This window comes from Protopterus annectens, chromosome 2.part0, assembly GCF_019279795.1.
Source record: "Protopterus annectens isolate FY-2018-M chromosome 2.part0, PAN1.0, whole genome shotgun sequence".
Lineage (NCBI taxonomy): Eukaryota > Metazoa > Chordata > Ceratodontiformes > Protopteridae > Protopterus > Protopterus annectens.
Genome location: NC_056728.1, coordinates 1,177,446,448 through 1,177,472,980, shown reverse-complemented (window position 1 = coordinate 1,177,472,980; position 26,533 = coordinate 1,177,446,448). Strand labels below are relative to the sequence as shown.

At 38.0% G+C, this 26,533-nt stretch overlaps 1 protein-coding gene across 1 annotated transcript in view; it reads left to right on the top strand.

Moving 5' to 3' along the window:
• GRID2 (glutamate ionotropic receptor delta type subunit 2) overlaps window positions 1-26,533 on the top strand; it is a 4,699,489-nt gene that overhangs the window by 4,057,862 nt on the left and 615,094 nt on the right. Inside the window, exon 14 of the mRNA XM_044061387.1 lies at window positions 10,065-10,231. Within this exon, the coding sequence (XP_043917322.1) occupies window positions 10,065-10,231 (167 nt within the window). The remainder of the gene's footprint in view (window positions 1-10,064; window positions 10,232-26,533) is intronic.

The following is a 26,533-nucleotide window of genomic DNA, read 5'->3' as shown; positions in this document are numbered from 1 at the left end:
CAGGGATTCTCACACTTGTTCCAAAGTAATTTCAGGAGTAACTAAAGTTTCAGGGATAATCAAGACAAAAATGTGGGTAAATGGAATAAAGTTTGTTGTACGTTTTTTGCTAATGTATTTGTTATACTCTTGGAATCCAGATCACTTTTTAGTTTTGTCCTCTCTCGCATATACTACAGAAATTTCATTAACTCTACACTGATTGTTGGATATATGCTCACCTACTTTACATACTTTTGTTAACACAGTCGAAGATATAAAAATGTATACCAAGTGATTAAATATGGAAGCTCCACACCATTTAAACTTTTTACCCTTGTTCTGGTCAGTAATCAGTACTAATGCCAAAATAGTAATGTCAATAAACATTTCAAGAAATGTCTAATTTTGTCAGTGTACAGTAATGTGCTGAAAAAATTATGATACTAATTGTAAAATAATGTTGACAGAAATTTGCTTTCTAATTTAAGAAGTTTCTATATTAAAAATACTTCAGTGAGCAAAGTTCTTTTTGCAGGTATGTATATAAAAACAATGCTGACTTGCTCCATGGATAGTACTAAAATTTAAAACCATAGCACTTTTTATCCTAGTAAATTATTTTCATATGTGCAACAGAAATAATTACCGCATTAGCAGTACTGATGTTCTGCAGGACAAAACATACCAGCTAAGGGAGAGGAGTTAACCAGACGTGGTAGTCAATCTCAAAACAAATCAAGCATAAAGATGGACAAATAACTGATGGCTGCTGGCTGGCTTTTTAACTCTGCTCCATGAAATCTAGGTTTTCACATGCATTTAAATAATTGACTCAACTGTTCACACAAGGTATTGTTACAGTTTGATAATATTCATCCCAAATAAGTATATAAGTGTGTTATTTCAGTACAGGCATTACTGTTATTTTCATAACTCAAAAATAATGCTTCTGTGCTTTATCTGAAGGACTTGATACTCTAATAATTAAGCCTTGTGTCTGCAACAGGAAAAATAACATCTTTAGTCGGGTGTCGTTTCAATATGCATTTATATCTATATGTGACTGGGTTTGCATCTGCATGTAAGTGTACACACACATCTGTGACAGACACAACTGAGAACATATAAAGAAGGGTGCTACCCTCGCAAGAATATGTATACAAGGTGCATCTGGTAGTGAGAACATGCACCATCAATAGCAGTCAATTACTGTCTGCTTCAAAGGAAAAATATGAGAGATGTGAAAGGCCAGTTAAAATGTTCTTAACAAGATGGACAACTTACTTGTACAGCAGATAGGAATCTGCAAGGCAAGTACGTGAAAGTAGAGAAAGTGGAATAGTAAACAGGAGAATACACAACAGAAACACAGTAAGGTAAAAGGAAGAAGGTAGTGCACATTTTTGTGGGGATAAACTCATATTTTATGTATACTGAGAGAAGAGAAGAGACGAGAAGAGACGAGGAGAGAAGAGAAGAGACGAGGAGAGAAGAGAAGAGAAGAGAAGGGAAGAGAAGAGAAGAAAAGAGAAGGGAAGAGAAGAGAAGAGAAGAGACGAGGAGTGGAGAGAAGAGAAGAGAAGGGAAGAGAAGAGAAGAGACGAGGAGTGGAGAGAAGAGAAGAGAAGAGGAGAGAAGAGAAGAGACGAGGAGTGGAGAGAAGAGAAGGGAAGAGAAGAGAAGAAAAGAGAAGGGAAGAGAAGAGAAAAGAAGAGAAGAGACGAGGAGTGGAGAGAAGAGAAGAGAAGGGAAGAGAAGAGAAGAGAAGAGAAGAGGAGAGAAGAGAAGGGAAGAGAAGAGAAGAGAAGAGACGAGGAGTGGAGAGAAGAGAAGAGAAGAGGAGAGAAGAGAAGAGAAGAGAAGAGACGAGGAGAGAAGAGAAGAGAAGAGGAGAGAAGAGACGAGGAGTGGAGAGAAGAGAAGAGAAGAGAAGAGACGAGGAGTGGAGAGAAGAGAAGAGAAGAGAAGAGAAGAGGAGAGAGAGAGAGAGAAGAGAAGAGAAGAGAAGAGAAAGAGAAGAGAAGAGAAGAGAAGAGATGAGAAGAGAAGAGAAGAGAAGAGAAGAGAAGAGAAGAGGAGAGAAGAGAAGAGAAGAGACGAGGAGTGGAGAGAAGAGAAGAGAAGAGAAGAGGAGAGAAGAGAAGGGAAGAGAAGAGAAGTGAAGAGAAGAGAAGAGAAGACAAGAGGAGTGGAGAGAAGAGGAGTGGGGAGACGAGAAGGGAAGTGAAGAGAAGAGAAGAGAAGAGAAGAGAAGAGAAGAGAGGAGAAGAGAAGAGAAGAGAAGAGAAGAGAAGAGAAGAGAAGAGAAGAGAAGAGAAGGGAAGAGACAAGGAGTGGAGAGAAGAGAAGAGAAGAGAAGGGAAGAGAAGGGAAGAGAAGAGAAGAGGAGAGAAGAGAAGAGAAGAGAAGAGAAGAGAAGAGGAGAGGAGAGAAGAGAAGAGAAGAGACGAGGAGTGGAGAGAAGAGAAGAGAAGAGAAGAGAAGAGGAGAGAAGAGAAGAGAAGAGAAGAGAAGAGAAGAGAAGAGAAGAGAAGAGAAGAAACGAGGAGTGGAGAGAAGAGAAGAGAAGAGAAGGGAAGAGAAGAGAAGAGAAGAGGAGAGAAGAGAAGGGAAGAGAAGAGAAGAGAAGAGGAGAGAAGAGAAGAGGAGAGAAGGGAAGAGAAGAGAAGAGACGAGGAGTGGAGAGAAGAGAAGAGAAGAGAAGAGGAGAGGTGAGGAGAGAAGAGAAGAGAAGAGGAGAGAAGGGACGAGGAGTGGAGAGAAGAGAAGAGACGAGGAGTGGAGAGAAGAGAAGAGAAGAGAAGAGAAGGGAAGAGAAGGGAAGAGAAGAGAAGAGAAGAGGAGAGAAGAGAAGAGAAGAGAAGAGAAGAGAAGATGAGAGGAGAGAAGAGAAGAGAAGAGACGAGGAGTGGAGAGAAGAGAAGGGAAGAGAAGAGAAGAGCAGAGAAGAGAAGAGAAGAGAAGAGAAGAGAAGAGAAGAAACGAGGAGGGGAGAGAAGAGAAGAGAAGAGAAGAGAAGGGAAGAGAAGAGAAGAGAAGAGAAGAGGAGAGAAGAGAAGGGAAGAGAAGAGAAGAGAAGAGAAGAGGAGAGAAGAGAAGAGGAGAGAAGGGAAGAGAAGAGAAGAGACGAGTGGAGAGAAGAGAAGAGAAGAGAAGAGAAGAGAAGAGAAGAGAAGAGATGAGGAGAGAAGAGAAGAGGAGAGAAGAGACGAGGAGTGGAGAGAAGAGAAGAGAAAAGAAGAGAAGAGACGAGGAGTGGAGAGAAGAGAAGAGAAGAGAAGGGAAGAGAAGAGAAGAGAAGAGAAGAGAAGAGAAGAGAAGAGAAGAGAAGAGACGAGGAGTGGAGAGAAGAGAAGAAAGCCCTGAAGGGGAAGGGTCAAACATGCCTAGATAAGGAGGAGACCATGAAATCCCAATAGACAAGCAGAGGATAGACAAATGATTGGAGTCCAAGCAGAGTATGGTGGGGTGCCAGCTGCCAACTAGCCAGCGGTTGAAGTTCACCCCACAGTCTTCTTTTCGTTAACTTTTACTTTAAAATGATGTTGCAGTACTGATCAAACTGAAGTCAGAAGTGGAGAGTGCAGCTACTGAACCAGCACTTTTAAAAACTGGTACATATCTTGCACTGCCGCAATGCCTTTTCATTTTTATGGGTATTCATAGGTTCATAGGTAGGTACTAGGCTATCGGCCCAAGGGCTTAAGTTCCCTGGCTTACGCCACCCCAAGAAAGTTATTTTCCTGTGCCACTGTCGAGCAGAGCCACAAAAGTGATCCCCGGGGTGTATTTCCTATTTCCCATCCACTCATCAAGATTTTTCTTGGAGTGCTAATGAAGAACTTTGCTTGACATAGATGGGTAGCCTGTTCCAGAGTATGGGAAGTCTCTGGGACAGGAATCTATCCCTCCAGCAAGTCCTGTTTATTGTGGTGACAAGGTTTAGGTCACTAGAGCATGCAGCTCGGAGGGATTGGGATTTCTTTAGGTGTAGCATGTCCAACAGCTCTGAGTTTGACATTTTTATATGTTAGGCAAAGATCACCTCTGAGTAGGCGATATGCTACAGAGTAAAGCTGGAGTTTTTTTGAGACGATCAGTGTAGGGCATCTGTTTGAGGCCAGTAATTCTCTTTGTGAGGTACTTCTGTGGCTTTTCCAGCTGCTACAGATGTCTTGTGAGGTACATTCCAAAAGGGTCATTGTACTCTATAATGGGTCTAATGAGTGTCAAGTAGAGGGGATCAATGACCTATTTTTTCCTGGATGAAAACCCTTTTGTGATGAGGTGTGCCATGTAGAAGGATTTCCTGACTACTGTGGCAATGTGATTATCAAAGGAGAGACTCCTGTCCACATGGGTCCCAAGGTCTCTTATCACATATTCGGTGTTAAGAAGACTGCTGCCTATCTGTTAGTTCATGGGTACAGAGTTTTTACCAAAGGGGATAACAATGCACTTTTTGGCTTTGAGTTTGAGGCCATGGCTCTGACATCAGGCATCAGTCTCAGTGAGGCCCCTCTGTAGGATGTCCACATCATTTGGGGACTTGACTATAGCTCCTAGTTTGCAGTCATCTGCGAACTTCTTTAGCCAGAGGCCTTCAGTGTTAGCCTGTACTTCAGAGAAGTAGATACCAAACAGAAGAGGTCCCAGGACTGAACCCTGTGTACTCCACTTGTCACTGGTTCAAAGTCAGATTTGGAGTCTGCAACTTTTACAGTGTGGGTTCTGTCAGTGAGCCAGTTGGAAACCCATCTTGTGACATAGGGATTTATACCTAGTTTAATGAGTTTAGCTATAATTCCAAAATGGGCGATGGTGTTGAAAGTCTTGGCAAGGTCAAGATAAGCTGTGTGAACCATCTTACCCTCATCTGTGGCTTTGGTGACTGCCTCAAAGAAGTCGACCAGGTTTAGGATGCAAGATCTGCCTTTCACAAACCCAAACTGGGTGGGGTCCAGAGTTTGGAGGTTACCAATGTTTTTGTTTATGAATTCCATGATGATACATTCCATGGCCTTGCAGACCAGGCTCACCAGGCTAATAGGGCAATAGTTCCCAGGATCAGTGGTAGCTTCCCCTTTGTGGAGTGGGATAACTGTTGCTGTGCACCATTCAGTGAGCACAAAGCCTGACGTGAGGCTATGATTGAACATGGTGCTTAGGTGAGGAGCCAGTTCGTTCTGAAGTTCATGTACAACGTAGCCTGGGATGTTGTCCGGTCTGTGTTTTTGGCTTTAGAGAGTGCTACTTTTACCTCTGAAGTTGTGATTACAGGGTCTCTGCATTCTTCCTGTATAGATATGGGCCCTTTAGGGGGTGAGAGGGAAGTAAAGTTAGCACTGAACCTATCTGCCAGGATGTTGGCAATATCAGTTGGTTCTCTAATTTTTGTGCTGTCACAAACAAGCAGCTACATTTCCCATAAATTACAAAGAATTATGACTGAGTCTCCTATCACAGCCATTTGTTATGTGTTTCAGAAATACATAGCAAAAAAAATCACCTTTGAAAGTAAAGCTCAATAAATATGCTTCTTGAGATCCATTCTTTGAACACATAATAACATGCATATGATTGCAGACTCAGTCATAATCCTTTGTGCAGCTGTTGATGTTATCCATAATGAGAGTTAGAATGATTTGGGAATCTGAAGTTTATGCTGATAAAATCTGATGCTGTTGGTATAAAAAGTTGGTAGAACTGGAATGAAAAGTATGGAGGAAATTTAGGAGAATTATGCCTATTGTAAATACAGGGAGTTGCACAGAGCAAATAACAGAACTGAAAGTGATTTAGAAAGGTGTGGTAAAACTGGAATTACTTTTATCTAAAGATGGAAAAAGTGATGCTTAGATACTGTCATATATGATTCGAATGTGAAGACTGAAAATGTAATACTAAAGGGGGTGGCTTGGGGTGGTAAAGAAAAAAGTAAAATGAATACATGAGAAAATAAAAGGTGTGGCAATATCAAAAATGTTAAACAAGGAAAGCATGTATGTTGAAATGGAGGCTATGATATGACTGTAAGTATATAAAAAAATGGTGTGGGAACAACCCTAAACATAGATTACTACTATTCAGTGAATGCATGGTCGAGTCTGAAACATAAGGGTGAGTAAGAAACACAATACTCATCTTCTATGAATGCAATATGTGATGATATTTCAGATATTGGGTAAAGGGAAAACTGAACAAAAATAAAATATGAAGACGGTTATTTGCTGTATTGTTACTAAGAAAAAAATGTCTTATTCCACAATGATCATATGAAGTTATTTTGCTGTTATTAAGGTTGCTTTATTGTACCTTAAGATAAAATTTTGTTGGCACCATTTATAAACGGAATAGGATGATACCATTACCAAATACAGAATTAATTGATTTCTGTAAAGTAAAAGATGTGGGGAAATAAGTATCTAGAAAGACATAGGAAATTATACAGCTTGAAGGAGGTTATTTGGATGATGTAGAAAACTGAGATGAAATGAACTCTTCTTATTAGCTTCAAGTCTGTTGCACTGATTGAAATTTAATGTATAATACAAGAGTAAAATAAAATGAAACACAAGGAAAATATTACGACATACATGAGCTGAAGAGGCTGAGCAATATGATGAAAATCCTGAGTGAAACTGATTTAAGATCTTTCTTGAAGTCACTGCCTATTAAAGCATCCCAAAACCACCTACTGAGTAAGTTCTAAATATATGGAGCCAAGAAAGTAAAATAACAAATCAAAAAAGATTCTAGCTATACCTTGGAAACAACCAGTGGCAGCAGTATAGCAAAGTGCAGTGTGCACTTGTGTCAACTAATACAAGACAGATGAGGACTGAAATTGATTGTTCAGGCAGTTAGTGAATTTTCTAGAAAACCGGTGTGATATAGTACTTATCAAATTTAGCTGTCAGTAACCTGGTAATGAAGTTTTGTACAAGCCTAAAGTGATTACATTCATAGCCTGGGGGCCCTAGGAATAGAGTTACTTTAGTCCAGGTGCTATAAAACCAGGTTGTCCAAGCCCAGCCATGTCCTCAGATGGTAACATGCTTCATTCGAAGAAATATTCCTTAACAGTAGCAAACAAACTTTAAGTCAGCTCATACTCTGTATTCCAAGAAAACCTCAAGAGTGAGCAGCTTGGACACAAACTGAATCTCTTCACACCACAGATGATGTAGGTGTATAAATGTTAAAGTTTTAAGTCCCTAAGGTGGGGTGTTCAGCCATGGGGCTGTCTGATTTTATTGAGCTTGAGCTGAATACTGAACATTCAGTGATGGATGCAGGTGAGGTCATCAGCATGGGACTTCAAAACAGCACATATTCCTGAAACGAGGAGGGCTACACTTGCGTGCTGTTAATGCAGCAGTCATACTGCAATCCTTTCCACTAATGTGATCAGTCGGGTCTATAATATATAGTCAAAGTTTCAAACCTTCGAACCTCACATGAGCGAACTCATATGAGCAAACATTGACACTATAATAATAAATAAATAAATAAATAAACTACCTTACTGCTCTGAGCAGGGGAGCAAGCCCCCCTGCACCCCCACACCTCCCTAATTAAATATACCAACTCCGAGAACGCATTTCAGTGCAGAAAAGCAAAATTTCCCATTCTGCACATGAAAAGCCATTGACTTTCACCTTTGACCTTTCTGACATTCGATCATATGATATCAACCATCTATAATTCAAACATCGAAAAGGTCACTCATTTAATATAGACCCGATCAGTCATGGGCAGCATTACATACACAATGGAGAAAACAGGTGTCAAGATGAAGCCCAGGAGTATACCACAGTCCATATGGAGGAAAAGGGAGGAATTCATACCGAAAACAACTCTGTGAACTACTGAAGAATTAAGAGGTAAATCTCTCCATGGCATTTCCTAAGAAACTACAGTAGTGGGATAGATACCCCAGTTGGATCCCAAGATCAACCAGGTGAAGGACACTGTATGATTAAAGAAGGACAGGGAGGAATGAATGACACCATTAATTTTGTACAGTGATTAACCCACTGAAGATTCTATCAAAGCTCTTGCAGTATTTTCAGTGGTCCAGCAGTCCATCTGAAGGGGATCATGTTAAATGCACTAGCTTCTTCAAACGTGACCTGATACAATGAATTCTGGGATGAAACTGGTAATTGTAAAGGCATTCAGAGCCCATAGATGGCTTTTTTGGAATCATCATTACTGAGATCTCCTTATCTTAGGATAGAAAACACCCAAGTCCAAATAGGACCAGCTGATCTTGTACAGAAGAGGACCTAGGGCCTTCAGATCAGAAGCAACAAAGCTAGAAGAACAAAGAACAAGCTACAAGTTCTCAAATTAATCCTTGTAACTTGGAAAACAATCTCATAGTAATCAGGTAAATCAAACTCAGACCAGGGCCTGACAGTTTCATTGACCACTCTAAAGGCCTTGTCATGAGATTTGTTGCAGGCAAGTTTAGCTTCAAAAAGCAAAGTATCATGTTCATCTAAACGCCTTATTATGAGATTTCTTGCAGGCAAGTTTAGCTTCAAAAAGCAAAGTATCATATTCATATTGCTACATTAAAAACACTTTCCAGTTATCAAGATAGGTTGGACTGCTGAGCTTCTCAACCACCCTTGGCCCCAGTAGCTATTTCCATAGACATGAAACCTACCAAAATGTAGAGGATTTCTGACTGGTATATACAGCATAATGATTTTCTTTTCTACCTTTCTGCAACTGGGAAAGGAGCCATGCAGGCTCCAGTCTTAATCCAGTCATACAAAGATGCCAAAGCTTGTGGTTCTGCAGGTTTCGCTCTATAAGAGAGATTGAGTAAACATGACCTGGAGTGTCAAGATCCAGAGAGGAAAGTTGCATAATAGGCGATGACTAGACCTTTAGGATCATCAGCACTGATAACTATAATTCAGTAATACACAGCAGGACAGACAACCTCGGACTGTGAAGATTATTATTTCTGCAATGCCCCAGTTCATGATCTGAGAAACTTGGGCCCAGCCAGTTCGACCAGGCATTTGGTCAATCCAGGAGTCTAGCAATACCTCCAAGTCAATGGCTAACACAACTAGCTACAATATCAAGTTCAGAAATTATGAGTGTCAGAGGTAAACACTGAAATCACTTTAAAGTATGAAGGAATTCCTTCACATTAGCCACAGACTCCAATTTAAATGTTTACTGAAATTGTCCCAAACTAACTGGCTTAGACTATTCAAGACTTGGGCAACTGGATGTGAATGCAATGCAACATGAATTACTTACACAATCATGTGATATTTAAAATGATAAAAAATCAACTCATGTTAGCATCGCTTTGCTGTTATGTAATTAATATTTAAAAATCAACTTACTTTAATATAAAGAATGAACTTGCACTGTGGATTTTTAAAAGCTTAATTCAAGGAGATGTAACCTCAGTTTAATGGCCCTTCCAAAGGAAAGCGGCACATGCATGTAGCAACCCCCACACACACACACACACACACACACACACACACACACACACACACACACACACACACACACACACACACACACACACACACACCTCATGCTGCACTGTGGGGTCAGCGATGAAATATGAATCCAAGTATCTCTTGTGATAATAGATCTCTAAACCTTCTGATCTTCATAACATGAAAACCAAGTAATTCTTAGAAAATTATTTGAAATAATTATATCATATCTATTCTAATCAATTACAAACTGTAGACATGAAAAAAATATACTTTGATTATCAACATTTATTAATCAGATGAAGTATCCTAAGAAAAGCCACTATAGGGTATAGAGATGTGCTTACTTTCATCATGTAACATTAAGCCTCCTATATAGGTGTCTTATAGGTACATGGGTTAGTTGTTGCATGGGGGGTGGATTACCATTTGGCTTCATGCCTTTTCTACACATGCCATCATTTTTAGTTTGTTCTGATGAGGAGAAATAAATCATTACACTTGCACAAAGATGTTCAGATTCATTGTATTTGGTCTGGAAACATTGTTAGTAAGATCACCTTGTCATGGTTTACATTCTTCTTCTTTCCTTGTCCACAGGTGAAATTTGGGAATTACGCATTTGTGTGGGATGCTGCAGTGCTGGAGTATGTAGCAATCCATGATCCTGACTGCTCATTTTATACACTTGGAAACAGAATTGCTGACAGAGGATATGGGATAGCCCTTCAACATGGTAGTCCATATCGAGACATATTTTCCCAAAGGTAGGAGATTCTTTCTTTGGGCAGAATAAATTTCATCTGTGTTTTTTGCTTTTAATTTTGCACATATGTGATCAAGTTCATAACAGAGTAGAAAATGCACTGTGGTAGTAAAATAAAACAATGCACTGTTATATCTTTTTTTATTTATTTGTTTTGTAAATCCACAAGGTGCAGGTGCCTTTTCCTAGAGTCACCCAGAATCACTCTCTAGTTAATTGATTTTCATAAAGTTACACAGTAGACAAATGGAGACTGAGGAAAATCAGGCCTGGGGCTAAGTGATAAAGTCTGTTACATGTTCATAGCATAAATACTTTGATTTAAACTGTCAGACCATACTTTTTCCATATTTTATATCATAAAAACTTCAGTTACTCAGATATCTAGCAAGGTCACATTATGGATATCTTGTGTATATATTACTTCCATAGTTTTTTGTCACTCTGACATACATTTTCTGCTTTTTGTGGATTGTATAGATGTTTAACTTCCTCAATATTATGTTAATACAATAAGCTGTATTTTGACACTTTAATACATATGTCATATTACCTATACTGACTACACAATAAGTAACACACAGCAAGAAACATGACAACTAAATACCCCAGGACAATAAAATTGCTCTTAGGATATGCTTCTTAAATACATAATATTATAATTCTAACAACATGAAGCATACAATCATTGACAGAATGTTCTTCTTTCAGGATGTATTTAAATGGTCTACGTGTTTTTGTTTTTTTAACAAACTTGTTAACACTGATAAGGCTGCATTGTTCCTCATGTGCTATGTTACTACTCATTGCTATTATATTGTGGTAGAGAACATGTGCAGTAGGTACCAGAGAATAAATGGAAACTGAGGAATGGCATATGTACCTATATGTGCCTTGTAGACACAGAAGAAGTAACAGCAGTGGTATAGTGCACGGCCATGATTCAAACATGGCATTTCATCACCAATCAGCAATTCAGAGACCTACATCTTTTACTATTTAACAAAGAAGTCTTAAGGCATTCACAGAATTTTTAAAATGATGTTTGTCTGAGATGTTTTCAAGTCTTTGCTGAAAACTATTGCATTGGTATGTATGATGCATTACTGGCTGTAATCATCACCCCTACTGCATTTTCTATAGATTGCACATTGAGTGAAACTGCAGTGGATGCATTTAGTTTCTTTCTTCTGGTGACAAAGCAGCATAACAAAGTGTCCCCAACTTTTGTGTATATCATAATGCTGCAGTGAAAGTAAGTTGTATTTAAAAATGAGTTTCAGAAATACAGCTTAACTTTATGGCTTACTTCTGTACAGTGGATAAGTGATGTCTTTACTCTTTTAGCTTGAAAGTAAATAAATACTGAAATAAAATACATTTTCTACTTTTGAGTGATAATTATTAGTTTTAAGGTATACATACTTAAGCAATAACTGACATTCGGGTATGGGTAATGCAGGATTTACCATAGATGGTGTGCTTCGATCATGATTGGGTTTCACTATGCTTTTGGTTTTCAGTGGGACTTTTTTATCTGGGTAAGGAAATAGACGTGGTTATTGCTGAGTCCAGGCAGCGTGCTTGTTTTGGAATGTTAAGTAGTTTTTTTGTATAATATGAATTACAGTTGTCAACAGAGTAATTAAACTGAATAATACCTTTTAATGAATCATTCTATGGTTTGTTTGTGTCTTTTGGCTTTTCCCGGTTAGGGGTCGCCACAGCGGAATTCCGGTCCGCTAATGATTGGCAGTTGATTTTTACGTACCGGCTTGCCAGGCCTGACACACAACCTTCAATGAAGGTACACCCATTCACACATGTCTCCACGCAGAAGATGCTCTAGCTGAGAATCGAACCTGACAGCGTCTTACTGTGAGGCAACAACGCTACCGTAGCACCACGGTAAATATGTTAATGTCTGTTCATTATTCTGAAACCAGAACCCTCAGAGAATTGCTGATATGTGGATATACCACATTGTAGTACATCAAGTCTGTATTTAAGGAAAGTATATAAGTAGCTAATGCAGGGTGTGACTGTTATGGCATAGTGGTTTCTTAAAATGTGTATCCATTGTATACAACATGGAAATGGAGCAGTGCATGAAATAACATGTCTTATAACTGCTGTCATTAGTGGATATTCACAGCACATGTAGTACTGCAAAGTAATGTGTTTTCACAGATGCAAATAAATGCAATGTTATATCAGTGCCCTGAGCAATTGCAGTGGCTGAAGTCCTGCAGATGTTGCTAGGTTAGCATACACCTTCTTGCTTCAAACTTTTGTGAAAGTGCATCTTTACATAGAAATTACAGTTTCATAAAACAAATGAATTTTTATGAATGTGTGTGGCAAGCTGAGCACTGTTTATGTGTACTGAGCAGACTAATCTGGGAGGTGTGTGTAGTCATTTGGGAGAATAAATTGTAACGTTCAGATAGGCTGAATGCTGTCACAAGGTGTAATGCATTTCAGAAGGACAGATCATTAAAATGAGGAAATGAAACTGACATCTACTGATCATAGTATATGTATTCAGTCTTGTAACAAACTCCACCACAGTTAATGATAGTGCAAATACTGCTATAACCCAGTGGTACCTACAAGCAGTACAAGTGCATGAAGTGGGATATACTGGAGCGTGACAGTAATGTCAGACTGTAGGTTCAATGCACTTGTAGGACATCTTAAAAGAACAATATCCTGTGCTGAGTGAGCTGCAGTATTGCACTTTGAAGGTTTTTCAGAAATTAAGTGTAGGATAATGGAACAGTTGTATATTCACTGTCCTGAACAGCACTGTGTGCATTACATAGCAATGAATATTATACTTTTTGTCATCTTTTGTAAGTATTTCAGTATAAACTGATGAGACATTTCCTGTTTGCCAGTCAGCTCTGAAACCATATAACAATTTATTTATTGTTTCTGACTCCATTCCTGCCAACCATCAAGCCTCTACTATTATATTTGGGTACACGGTTAATATCCAACCAAAGACTATCATTCAGGAAACCATGGATGTACTTTGTGCTGTGGCTCACATTCTGGAAAAGATGGCATTTCTGTCAGGGACCTAAATCTATTTATAGTGGTTGACTTGAGCACCCTCATTACCATGGGGCATGCCATGCTCTCTCCATGCGTGTAAATGCTTCTACCAATAAACTACAAGGGCTGCTTTCACTGCCTTGCTATTGTCCAGCTTGCATCCTCCATACTGGCCACTTCAGTGCCATGCAAGTCTTTGCTTAAATGTTGGTAATCTCCAAATCATAACCTCCGCTCTTGTCCCTAAGGATGGGTGAGCTGGTGCAAGCCTCTTCCAGCACCTAAGCGGCTACTAAACTTGGATCATCAGAATCATAGTCTCCATTTTACTTCCTTTCTCTCTATGACAGAGTTGGCTACACTATGCATTAACTTTAGCAACCTTGTAATTGCTGTACTGACACTTAAAACCATTACTCTTACAGTAAACCTTAAATAATTATTCTGGCAGCAAACAGAGGTTAGCTGAATGTTCAGTTGTGCCATTAAGAGTACTGTATATTCTGAGTGCTGGCCACCTTTTACTGGCAACATTTACTAGAATGCAAATGTTGTAACACTGAATTGAAGCAGGCATCAATTTAAAAAGGAACTGTCAATCAATTCGTAAAACTGTAGTAGCAAGTGTTTCACTGTGTGGTACATTTCAATGCATCCAAGTCAGCGAATTAACTAAGTGATATTGTGGCATTCTGGCAACCATTTTCTATGGACTGCATCACAATATTTTATTTATTTATTTTTTATTTTTACATTTGTTGATTGGGCTAGTCTAACTGGATATATGTCCATTTTCATTCGAGGCCCGGAGAGAAAAGCTCCAAGCATCGGCAGTGACAAAGCATACAATATATACAAATAGTAAAATGAGTTACAGTACAGTGTTTAAATTGTAGGTAAGATAATCTTGTACAGAGTCCATTAGTAGGTTTAAGCTAAGATCAAATACAGAGAACAAACAACATTTGAGAGATAAAAATATATGGAGAATCCTTTTTTTATGAATATGATACAAATGCCTGTTATGAACTGATATATAAATATAAAATTAACAGTCTGTATTCACTTTGCAGGGCCCTATGCAATTTATCCAATTTTAGTTTTTAAGATGTTGATATAGTGAGATTCATACATTTCAGCTGTCTGATCCTCTGAGATATTATGGCCAAGGGTTTAGGTTCTTGGACTGTTTTGTTATGAGCCTAGCTCAAGCCATATAAAATTGCTTAACCCTTTCTTAAATATAAAATGAGTCTTCCCATGAAATGACTACCCTCATCATGTGTGCATATGACCAAGAACAAATTCACAGACAGACAGACACACATGCACACATGCATCCACTTATCAGATGTACACCTACACTTATCAAACATACCAACTCATACTTGTCACACTCATGCATGCACTTAGTAGACACATACATACACACACTTATCTGTCTCACACACGCATGCACACACGCGTACACACACACACACACACACACACACACACACACACACACACACACACACACACACACAGACACACAGACACACACACACACACACACACACACACACATACTCACACACACACACACACACACACACACACACACACACACACACACACACACACACACAGACGTTCAGTGAAGTAATTTCACTCTAGTGTAGTATTCTGATAAATGTGATCATTGATTAGAGTCTTTCTGGATTTTGGCTGGATTACACCTAATAGTAACAAAAAATAGCTCTTACGTACACAGCATTTTCAAATATGTTTGGACCAACCCAAACTTCATCCCTCTGGAAAAGACAGAGGCCTTTCTTGGGAGGCACAGTGTGCCATTTTAGAAATACCGGTATAAGATAATTGTGGAGTATGAGTGTTGCATTGTGTGTGACATTAGAGGAGAGCATATTAAATATCAGAAAGTTCTCAACATTAAATGCTTGAGTTGGAAAGTGAATTTAATTTTCTTTGGCTCTCTAAGTCAAGGGAAAAGTTGTCAGATTTAATGATGATCCAAATAAGTGAAATACTGTCCGTCCTTTCTTTGAAAATTTTCACTGATATACATTAGATATGGATGGTGCAGTGTCGTGGCAGTTAGTGCTGTCACCTCACAGCAAGAGGTTCTCTGGTTCAATTCTCAGCTAGGGTGCCTTCTGTGTGGAGTCTGCATATCCTCTCTGTGTTTGTGTGGGTTTCCTCCCACATTACAAAGATGTGTCTGGAGCATTTCTCCCCAGGCCTCTGCTGAAAATTGGGTTGTTCCAAGTCGGACTGTCCAGTAAACAAATGTTAAATAAAATATACAAACAAGATTACAATTTACTGCTTACCTTTCAGTATGAATGTATTATGATATAAGTACAACATAATTTTGAATTGACCTTAGAATTTTTAAATCTTGAAAAGATAATAAACATGTCATTTTTACTTTTACCTTTTTATATTATATTGTGCTGCAAGACAGTTACGGAGAACACTACCACATTGAGTCCCACCCACAATCTTTCATGTCTGCAAATGAAAGATGTTCTTAGGTTTCACTTTTTAGTTTTTATTTTGTACTGATTTATGATGTTAGAATCTAAATTGTCACTGCTGAAACAACAATTACTTTGGCTGTTTATGTTTTGTTTTATTTTTTTTATTAAAGTTAAAGCTAATGAATGGAGATTTTTTTCAGTAAACATAATGGCACTTGACTTTACCTAAAGGCTATAATCTCTTTGTTTTATCATCATACAGTAAAATATTCAACCAGTGTTTTTCTGTTGTATCATGTACACATTTTGAGTGTGTGTTGTTTATACTGGGTAACACCATTTCTCAATGAAAATCTTGTTTATCTTTGTCTATTTCTGTCTCTTGTAACTATTACCTTTCAATAGAGGTTTAAAATCAACTTCCCTTCTGACAATTATCTCATCAGCCAAAAGCCTTAACAAATCAAGGGTGGGTAACATCTATCAAGAAACATATTAGTGACCAGTTGTAACTCATCTGAAAATTCTTGATCATTACTTACAAGTTTTTGTATTCATATCAATTGACCCTTAACTATATTAATCTTCAGCTAACCAGCATGATTACTTATGTAATGAATATATGATGCATTTGAACATTAGAGTTTTCTGTAACCCTCTGAACAAAAGCTCTTGTCATCACAATCTTTGTATATAATCTCATCTAAATAATTCATTTCATAATCAGAGACAAATATGTGACTTTCAAAAAAGATGTAGTAGAATTTAAAAAAAATCAATAAATTCCACCAATTTCAATACATCACCAGTCCATATAATAAATAAATCATCCAGATATCTATAATAATGTTTGATGAATTCCTTAAAACCAGAGTTGAATGCATAGCTAAGTTCCCAACAGACCAAAACTAAATTTGCATAAATCAGTGCACAAATGGCACCCATTGTGACACCAGATAGCTGATGTTAAAATTCTCCCTCAAAATAAAAATAATTATTGCCAAAAACACTGCACATAAAATCATCTATTAACTTTAAATCAATATTATTGATGTTAGATAAGTATGTAACAGTATCCATAAAGTATTCCATCCCAAATGCTGATGGTATTACAGAAAGCAAGTTGGAAATATCAGTACTAATTAATAACATGCGACTATCAAACCTAACATTCACTAATTGAGACAGAAGATGCCAGGTATCAATCAAAACATGTTGAATAACTTTACGTGCATTTTTCGGCTTCAGATAAATAAACTTTGTCAATGGTTCTGCTCAGTAAAACTGAGTATATGTTGAATGATTTCCTTTTGCAGAATGCACTTGTTTAAAGTTTTTTTTTTATTTTTTTAAATGTAAAATCTCCCACTATACTTTTTTTTATTTTTGGTATATCAAAAATACATAAGAAATTATTACAGACCCCCTTTTAGATCTACAGTTTCAGCCTCAGGTTCCAAAACAGATGTTTTTGTAATCCTTGCCATCACATTTAAATAAATACGCTTATAGTGGAAATAACCAAGAAATAGATAAGGATATTTCTATGTTCTTTGTAAAGTCAAGAAACGTAGTATAATCAGAAGGAAAAAAACTGAAGTCTATTTTTTTAAATCCAGGAATGTCAATTTCATTTAATGTCTATCTTATGAATCACATGGTTGCAGTGAAGTATCATATGTAAATACTGTGTCTTATACATTCTCACTTCAGTGCTATCATCTGGGTTATATGCACACTTTGTTCCCCTCAGGCCTTATAGTTCTTTAATGTAATCAGATAATAGCCAAATCTAAGAAAATAAAATAAGCCGTACACGTCAAAGTCTAATGTTCAGTGGTACAGAAACAATATGATTGTGTGCCAGTGGCAGCTGGTGACTTCAAATCAAAGGGGGGACTGCATGACACAGCTGAATGGGTGGGGCCAACGGGAAGGAAGGTGAACAACTAGAAAAGGGTGGAGCTATTCTCAAAACCACAGAAACGTTAATTAAATAAATATGCTGCCCTGGGTGCCAAACCATCATTATGAGAGTCCAATCAAGATAAAATTAAGTGCAGAAGAAAAAAAAAGATTTCAATACATTGGCTACATAACAGCTTACTTAATATCTAGATGGAAACAGAAAGGTTGTGAGGCATGAAAAAATAAATTACATTTTAAATATATTACTGGAATGCCAGTCAAAATCAATTATAAAAAAATAACAGCACTCAACTCAAACCACTTCTCCTTGCACTGCAGTTCTAATTATAATTTACGTTCAGCTTTATAAAAGTACCAAGTAACATGCTGAAAGTTGCTTTCTCTGTGATACCCCCACTTGTAAAAATGTTTCTTATCCAAAAAAGACCTGCTGACTGACAATTAGCTGCTTGTTTCATGGGGAAAATGTGATCAAAGTAAAAACTGAACAGCAAACAAGAAACAAGCTCAAGATAAATTGCTTAAAGGATTACTACACAGGTTATGGATCACACATGATAGATTGGCATTCTGTTTAGTTTATGGGTAAAGCCTGCAAAGATGACTGCAAGTCTCCAATAAATGTAATGAGCTTCTGAAAATACTATACTCCTGTCCTTTATTACAAATACTCTCGTATGCATTTCAGTACCTAAGGCTTATACATTATCTAGTTATGTAAATATTCTCTGCATGGCAACAACAAAAAGGCTTTCAATGTCAGTAATTCTTTAACAGTATGCTTATTCAATCTTACTTGCATTTTACAATCTCAGACAAGCTTATCTGATGGTCATTAAAGCATTGCTACTTAAACACAGAGCAAAAGACACTGCAACAACATGTATTTTCTGAAAAATAAGAAGCACAAATCAACAGTATAAAAATATGACAGAAAACCAGAATATTCTGCAAAATCAAGGACAGATGAAAAGCCACTGCAGTACTTGTGTCTACCTTGGATGGGGGGATACTCTGCACACTTATACTGTATTGCCTAGCTTGGACACATCCAGAGTCACTACATGGGGGAGTGGAGTGCAACAAGTATGTCACAATTTGAAATGTCTCTGGCTGATGGTGATGGCCCTGACACATTTGTTATACCTCTCAACCTCAGAGCAAGAAATCTGGACAAAGCCATAAGTAGAAGTGGGACAAATGCCCAAAATAAGGACATTTTTTTAAATATTGCTCTTATAAACTTAGAAAGATAATAGAATAGTAGGTCTTGCATTAGTATGAATTTTCTGAAGGATAGGAAATCTGAAACTCAAATGTCTGTCATTATTTTCTTACTTCAATCTTTAAATATTTGCCAGCAATCTGCCAGAAAACACAAGTTTATGAAAAATGGACCAAAAATGTGATGCAAAAATATAAAATAGCCACACAATACAGCTGGGAACCTGTCAAAGAAGGGACACTTTTTTAATATTAGTACTGTTAAGCTGAGCAGCTGACAAAATAAGAGAATCTACGTGCTGTTTCTGAAATAAAAGTAATCTATAACTCTCATCATTACAATTATTTATTAATTGGAAACCCTCCACATTTTCTTCCCAAATTGTCATTTTGTGGAGAGATTATTAGGGGAAAGCAACATTCTGAGCCAAAGTCGGGGTCAGTTGAGAGATTTGGATATACCTAATTCTATAAAGCAATTTATTTTTGCATACCTCTCAACCTCTTAATGCAGGAAATCTGGACAAGGCCAAATATAGTGGGGGAACATATTGACAGTACTAAAAATTGCTCTTATATAAACTTAGACAGTTGATAGAATAACAGGTCTTGCTTTAGCATGCATTTTTCTGAAGGGTATGAAGTCTGAAACTCAATGTCTGTCATTATTTAGTGACTTCATTCTTAAATTACTTGCCAGAAAATCACAAATTTTATGAGGAACAAACCAAAAATAAGAAGCAAAAATCTATTCATTCTGTGAAAATCTGAACAGTTGAGAGGTATAGTTTAGCCGGGGCTGTCTTTGAGTTTGCAGGCCCCCCCTCACAAAATCATGGTCGAATGGAGCCTCCACCCCTTCAGCCATTTCAACGTCCCATTAGGTTGTGGTGCTGCGGTAGCATTGTCGCCTCACAGTAAGACGTTGTCCTGTTCGATTCTCAGCTAGAGCGTCTTCTGTGTGGAGACATGCGTGAATGGGCATACCTTCATTAAAGGTTGTGCATCAGGGCCAGCAACTCAGCACATAAAAATCTACTGCCAATCATTAGTGGACTGGAGTTCTGCTGTGACAACCCCTAACCTGGAAAAGCCAAATGTCACAACAACATTACATGGCTATTTCACCCCATTTACCATAAACACTGTAATGTTAATCTGCTTTACTTCTACGATGATTTGGATTTTATTTAAAAGTTTTATTTCACATTTTACAGCACAAACACTAATAAACATCTTCTAAACAAAGCAATGCAGTCTCACAATGAAAATAGATTTAGCATTAAAACTTCTCTGCCCTTGAAACTCACATTAATTGAAATAGCATTGAAACCCACATTCAAAGAAAATACATCTGGCCAGTGGCAGATAAAGATTAAGTTTGGGCTGTTTTTAAATCACAGACCCCTTGCACATGAAACATACATGTGTTCTTTGATACACCTTCCAGATTGTATTAAATTATATTTTTTTGTATAATACAGTACAATTGTTAGAGGAAGTTTTAAATTTATTGTTTTGAACATTTTTCCAGTAAACAATGAAACAAGATGCATGCACCAATAATGACAAAACTGCCCAGTTTGGAACATTTCCATCATAAAAGTCTACTCAAACTTCTACAATCCACCATTATCAGTAAATATGCACAATATCTGCAGAAGTAAAAGTCATCCAAATAATTCCACATTAAAGAGATATGTAACTAATGAAGAGGTTACTGCTAGAAAACAACTTTATATTTCATTGTTTCATCTACAAATAAAGTGCCTGTTGCCCTTGAGGAATACATTGCCTATGTTACATTAGAAAAACGATAAGCTAGTAATATTGCAATAGGGAATGGATGGCAAACTGATAACAGGGTGATAGTTACTAGGTATCTCCGCCAAAGAGGACATTCTCAGGACTGCAGCATCCACCCCTTCAAAAGTACAACTCAGTACAGTATCAGCAATGCATCTACATACTGTGGGAGTAGGACCCACAGCCTTCTGCATCAAAAGCAATTACACTACCTGTTGTGCTATTAACAATGCAAGCCGACATAGCATAAGCAGCACTAAACTTTGCTTCCCCTGAAGCTCTCAGCTCCTTGTAAAATCCACTCGACACTCAACTGTATCTCTCATGTTTGCACCACATGACCACAAGAAATCTGGAAAAAGCCAAAATTAGGTGGGACAAAGCCCCAAAAAGCAGGGACACATTTTAAACATTGCTTGTATAATCTTGGAAAGTTGCTGGAATAAAATGCTGTACTACTGCCATGCATTTCACTGCCAAATCTTGAACCTAGGACCCTGTGAACTACAGTCAGAGCAATATACCACTATGCAAAATCAGCTGTTTCTTGAAAGACAGGAAGACTGAAACTTAAATGGCTTTCATTTAGTGAATTCAGTTCTTACGATAGCTCTCAACCTCTTAGCACAAAACACCTGGACAAAACCAATAATGGGGGAATACAGCACCCAAACATATTCAGTGAATTCAGTTCTCACGATAGCGCTCAACCTCTTAGCACAAAAAACCTGGACAAATCCAATAACAGGGGAATACAGCCCCAAAAATAGGGACACATTTCAAATATTGACCTTATAAACTTAGAAAATTGCTAGAATAAAAGATTTTGTATTACCATGTACTTTCTGAAGAATGTGAGGTCTGAAATTCAAATTTATGTCATTATTTAGTGAATTCAAAATCCAGAAAACCACAGATTTTATGATGAACAGAACAGAAAAAAAAATATGAGGCAAAAATTTGAACACTTTACACAAGTGGTGGTGGGTAGGAAATTTAGGCTTGTGCTACCTGCACTCAAGGTACAAGGTTTGAGCCTGAGTTATTCTCTCTAGCCACCAGATATATTTAACTGGGGCATTACACTCACACACGCGCACACACACACACACACACACACACACACACACACACACACACACACACACACACACACACACACACACACACACATATACACACACACACACACACACACACACACACACACACACTGGAGTCTGTCTGAAATCCTGCTGCAATGCCATCCAACTTGAAAGCCCTGTTTCAAAGTCCCAACTCTGTCCTGTAAGTCCTGCTGAAATCCCTGTTTCAAAGTCCCAGCTCCTTCCTCATCTCCTGTAACTCAGTTTGAAAGCCCTTTTTCAAAGTCACAGCTCCATCCTGCAACTCAACTTGAAAGCCCCATTTCAAAGTTCAAGCTCCATCCTGTAACTCCTGCTGCAATGCAAACCAACTGCAAAGTCCCAGCTCCATCCAGTTACAAACTCCAGAGTCCCACCTCTGTTGGTGCAGGGAATGCTGAGTAGCTCAGCATTGAATCCAACCTGCAGTCCGAGCACACATACGCTAGCTATAGTCAGCAGATGTTTCAGTCCAATCCCCTTCCAGTCTATGCAGTTTTAACCGCATAGGCTTCTGGGGCATCTGTAGACTGATGCCTTCTTTTCTAATCTGGACTGGTTAAACAGCAGTCTGGATTCCACTTCTGAGCACACATGCACAGATTTCCAGGACTCGCTAATTATTTTTTCTTTTGTTTTTTTCTTTACTGCTGGGTGGGGGGGGGGGGGCTGCAGTCCTACAGTCCAATAGCATGAGCTGCCACTGATGTGTGCCATGTTTTGGTAATCAGCACTGTAACTACAATAGAATTAACAGGATCATTTTCTGCTTTCACTATAGTGGTTTCTGATAAGTCATTATCTAGATATTTGAGCTGATAATTAAACTTGTGTTGCATGTGGTGTAGTTGAGAAACATTGCCATAGATGTTCCCTGCTCCCAGCCAGGAGAGACATATTTATACTTATTGTTCTAGCTCCAGCAGATGCCTAAGCTGCAAATCAGATATGGACACCACTTGTGCTATAATCAAGACAGTACCATTCTACCATTCTATGCCAATGGAAATGGCTATCTTTGCAAGTTTGGTCACCATATTTTTGAATGAGAAAAAAAAAATAGAAGGGTTCTTGATTGTAGCTGAAGTATTTTGCTTTCTACTTAGACATATTTATTTTAATTTTATAGCAATGGCAAACTAGTATGCAGTATTTAAAAATCATTCCAGAAAACAATATTTTGAAATCATAGTATTGGATTATATTGTTTCTGATAAGCATTAAAATGGTAGGAAATTTTCCTTCAACTATGTTGTACTGGCAGGCCTCCTTAAGATTAATGATAAATGGATTGGAACAGTGTACATTAGTGCAACTCTCCTATGCATTACATGTTAGTTAGTGCTATCAGTGCTGAAAAATCTAATTGAAGTCATTGCTGTGATTCTGTGGTGCTAATTTCATTTATTAAGCTGAGTCCTCAATTTTAGTTGTGCTTATCTCTAGAAAAAGACATGTTTGAAGTTTTGATACATCACAAAATGGCCATACAAGGAAATAAACTGGAGCAATATGTTGATTGTGCATACTTCAAGTTAACACAAAAGAAAAAAAAAAATCTGTGCTGTAAAAACATTTGCACCCAGTGATGCAATGTGAGCCTAAATAATTATTAAGTGATTTTTAGAAGAGCAATTCTTTGTCACAAGCTACATATAGTGAAAGAAAATCATAATATCTTAATATTCACACACATGGAATTTTGCCTAGTGCCTCCAAAACAAGTAGGGAAAATTTGAAGGTCCACGCCCAAGTTTGAGCAATGGATAATACAGAGTACATGCTTTTCATATATACGAGTCGACTGCATCTGTCATGCAATGGTGTAAAATTTATAAACACAGATAGGTATAAAGAATTTATTTTTATTTTATTTATTTACTGGGAAAGCCTAACTGGGACAGAGCCCATTTTCAGTGGAGGCCAGGGGAGAAACTGACGTATGCCTTTGGAATGTGGTAGGAAACTGGAGTACCCACAGGAAACCCATGCAAACACAGGGAGGACATGCAGACTCCGCACAGAAGGCACCCCAATAGAGAATCATACCAGAGAACCTTTTGCTGTGAGGCAACAATGTTAACCGCTGTACCACTGTGCCATCCACATATATACTATAAATATCTAATGCTGCTTGATAGTCTCATCTATTGCATCCTCTTTGAAAAAAACATCATTTCCAAATTCAAAGATTTCCCTGAACTGTTTCCATGATTTCCTATTATCTCTACAGAATCTTCAGAATATAGTGCATACCTCTTAGCCTGATTAAATTATTGTTTCTCTTCTGAGACATAGTTACTATACAGTGGTTTGACCAAGGGATTAAAACTGTGTTTTTTAATCTCACTTTGACTTTTCAGAATTAGTACTTTGTCACATACTATCTCAGCACTCTCCATTTGGCTTGTTATTAAATGTGTACTGGCTCCACCTGGAAGGATTAATGACCGAGTCTTGTGGAGAGAGGTAATCCATGATCTCGTTCATATTTTCTTAAAACAATACAAGCTTGCATCTTCTTTACTGTACACACCATTTTTATAATATTAGATTTGTTAGTTTGTAATTAGACTAAATTATTCCTTGTACTATCATCATCACCATCATCATCATCTTCCTACTGTTTTCCCATTTTTTCTACATTAGGTTGTGGTGTCACCTCTGCTGTTGTTACCTCTTTTGGTTCAGTGCCACTCTTCTACCTTTTTGAAAGTCATGCCTGATTTGTGCATTTCTTCTCTCATACAATCTGTGTATCTTTTAGCTGGATGTTCACTTCTCCTTTTTCCTTTTCCTTGCTCTCCCAAATCTTCTTCACCAAATTATGTTCTGCATTGTTGTACATATGACTGAACTATCCTAATGTCTTCTCCTTGAGCTTCTCTGCAACTGAGGCTACTTTGTCTTCTGCTCTGATGTCTTCATTTCTTTGTCAATCACACAGTGTGCATCCTATTATCCACCTCAGGCAATTCTTTCTATCATCTCAAGCTTCGCCAGCTGTTCTGCCTTCACTGTCCAGATCTCTGTACCATAGAGAAGCACTGCTTATGCCATTGTTTTGTACTTTCCTTTCAGGTTCTTTGGATTTTTTTTCTATCACTCAATACTTCTGACACTGTGCCAGTTAGCTGCACAGAGAGAGTTGGAGCTTTCATCTTCTGATTCAGACTTTCCTTCCCCCCAACCACCCCTTCCAGATACTTGAAGCTGTTACACTGTTCAGCTTCTTTTCCCCTTCTATCTCAATTCTGGGCTTCTTCTGATTTCTCTATTTGCTGCCTTTACAACTGTCTTACCTGAACTCAGTTTCATCTTGTGTGTCCACAGTTTTGCATCCCATTCCCCTTTCTTTAGCTGAAGTTCCTGCTCAGAGTATGCCTGTGATGCCACACTGTCTGTGTACAGCAGCTTTGTTGATCTCTCCCCTCCAGTTGGCTAATATAGTCTATCAAAAGTATGACCCACAGTGAACACTGAGCTGAACCCCGATGAATACCCATGCCCACTGGGAACTTCTCTCAGAGTTCAGACACTGTCCTTATTTGTGCAGTTGTGTCCTTCTGCATAGCCTGCACTAATTCTACAAATATTTCATGGACTTTGAACCATCGAATGACTACACAAGTTAGCTCTTTTGGAGCAATGTATACATTTTCTCCAAAATGCAGGAATGCCCAGTTGGACTCCTTCCTCATCTCCAGCTTTTTATCTGCTATCTGGGATAGTTGCACTGCAACTTAATCTGAATCTAAGCAGTTCATCTCCCTTCTTATTTTCTGCTGCACTATATATTCATTTATCAATCACCCTCTCTAACAATTACATGCAGTGTGACAGGAGATTGACACCTCTGTACTGCCCAAAGTTGTGAATGTTCAATTTGTTTTAGTGCACTGGCATTGGAATGCTTATTCTCCAAGCATCCTGGATATGCCTTCTCTCCATATTGCAGTGATTACCCTCAGGAGCCATTTCTTCCTTAAGTGATCCAACATCTTGATCATACCCACCATGACTTCATTTAAGACTGTTGCTTTCTTTGACTTAATTTTCCTTAGTTCTATTCCTACTTCTTCTTCTTCTGGGGTGGGTTCTTCGTCTTTCTTGTCACAAATTATTGCTTATTTAGAAATGATGTAAAAAGCATGTTATTTGTCTTGCTATGGTCATTGTTAATTGATAACAGTGGACAGCAAGAGGACATTCCTGTTAAACTATCATCGTCAGCTTATCCAGTGGAGTTAGTATTCTTTGTTTTGTACTGTTAGCAGTCCCAGAAACATGTTTGCATTAGTACTGGTCTGCTTGCACTTGTCTTAGTTTTAAATCAGACTGCAGGTATTTTTTCAGAACTACATTAAGGCTCTCTGTACTGAATATTAAAACTCCAGTGACTGACCATCAACAGATATAAACCAATGTCCTAAAACAGCACCTCTGGGAATTACCACATACGAACATGGTGATAATAATATGTTTATTTTAGGTTTTATATGCCTTGAACCTTATTCCTGCTTTAGTCTGCTTTTGGTCTTGCTACCAACAGCATGTAGTTCTCAAAAGTACATTAAGTTACTCTACAGAGCTGCTGTATACACCAGTGAGTGACCGTCAGCTGTTATAACAACATGTCCCATAATGACAGCTCAGGGAATTCTGGGAAACACAATT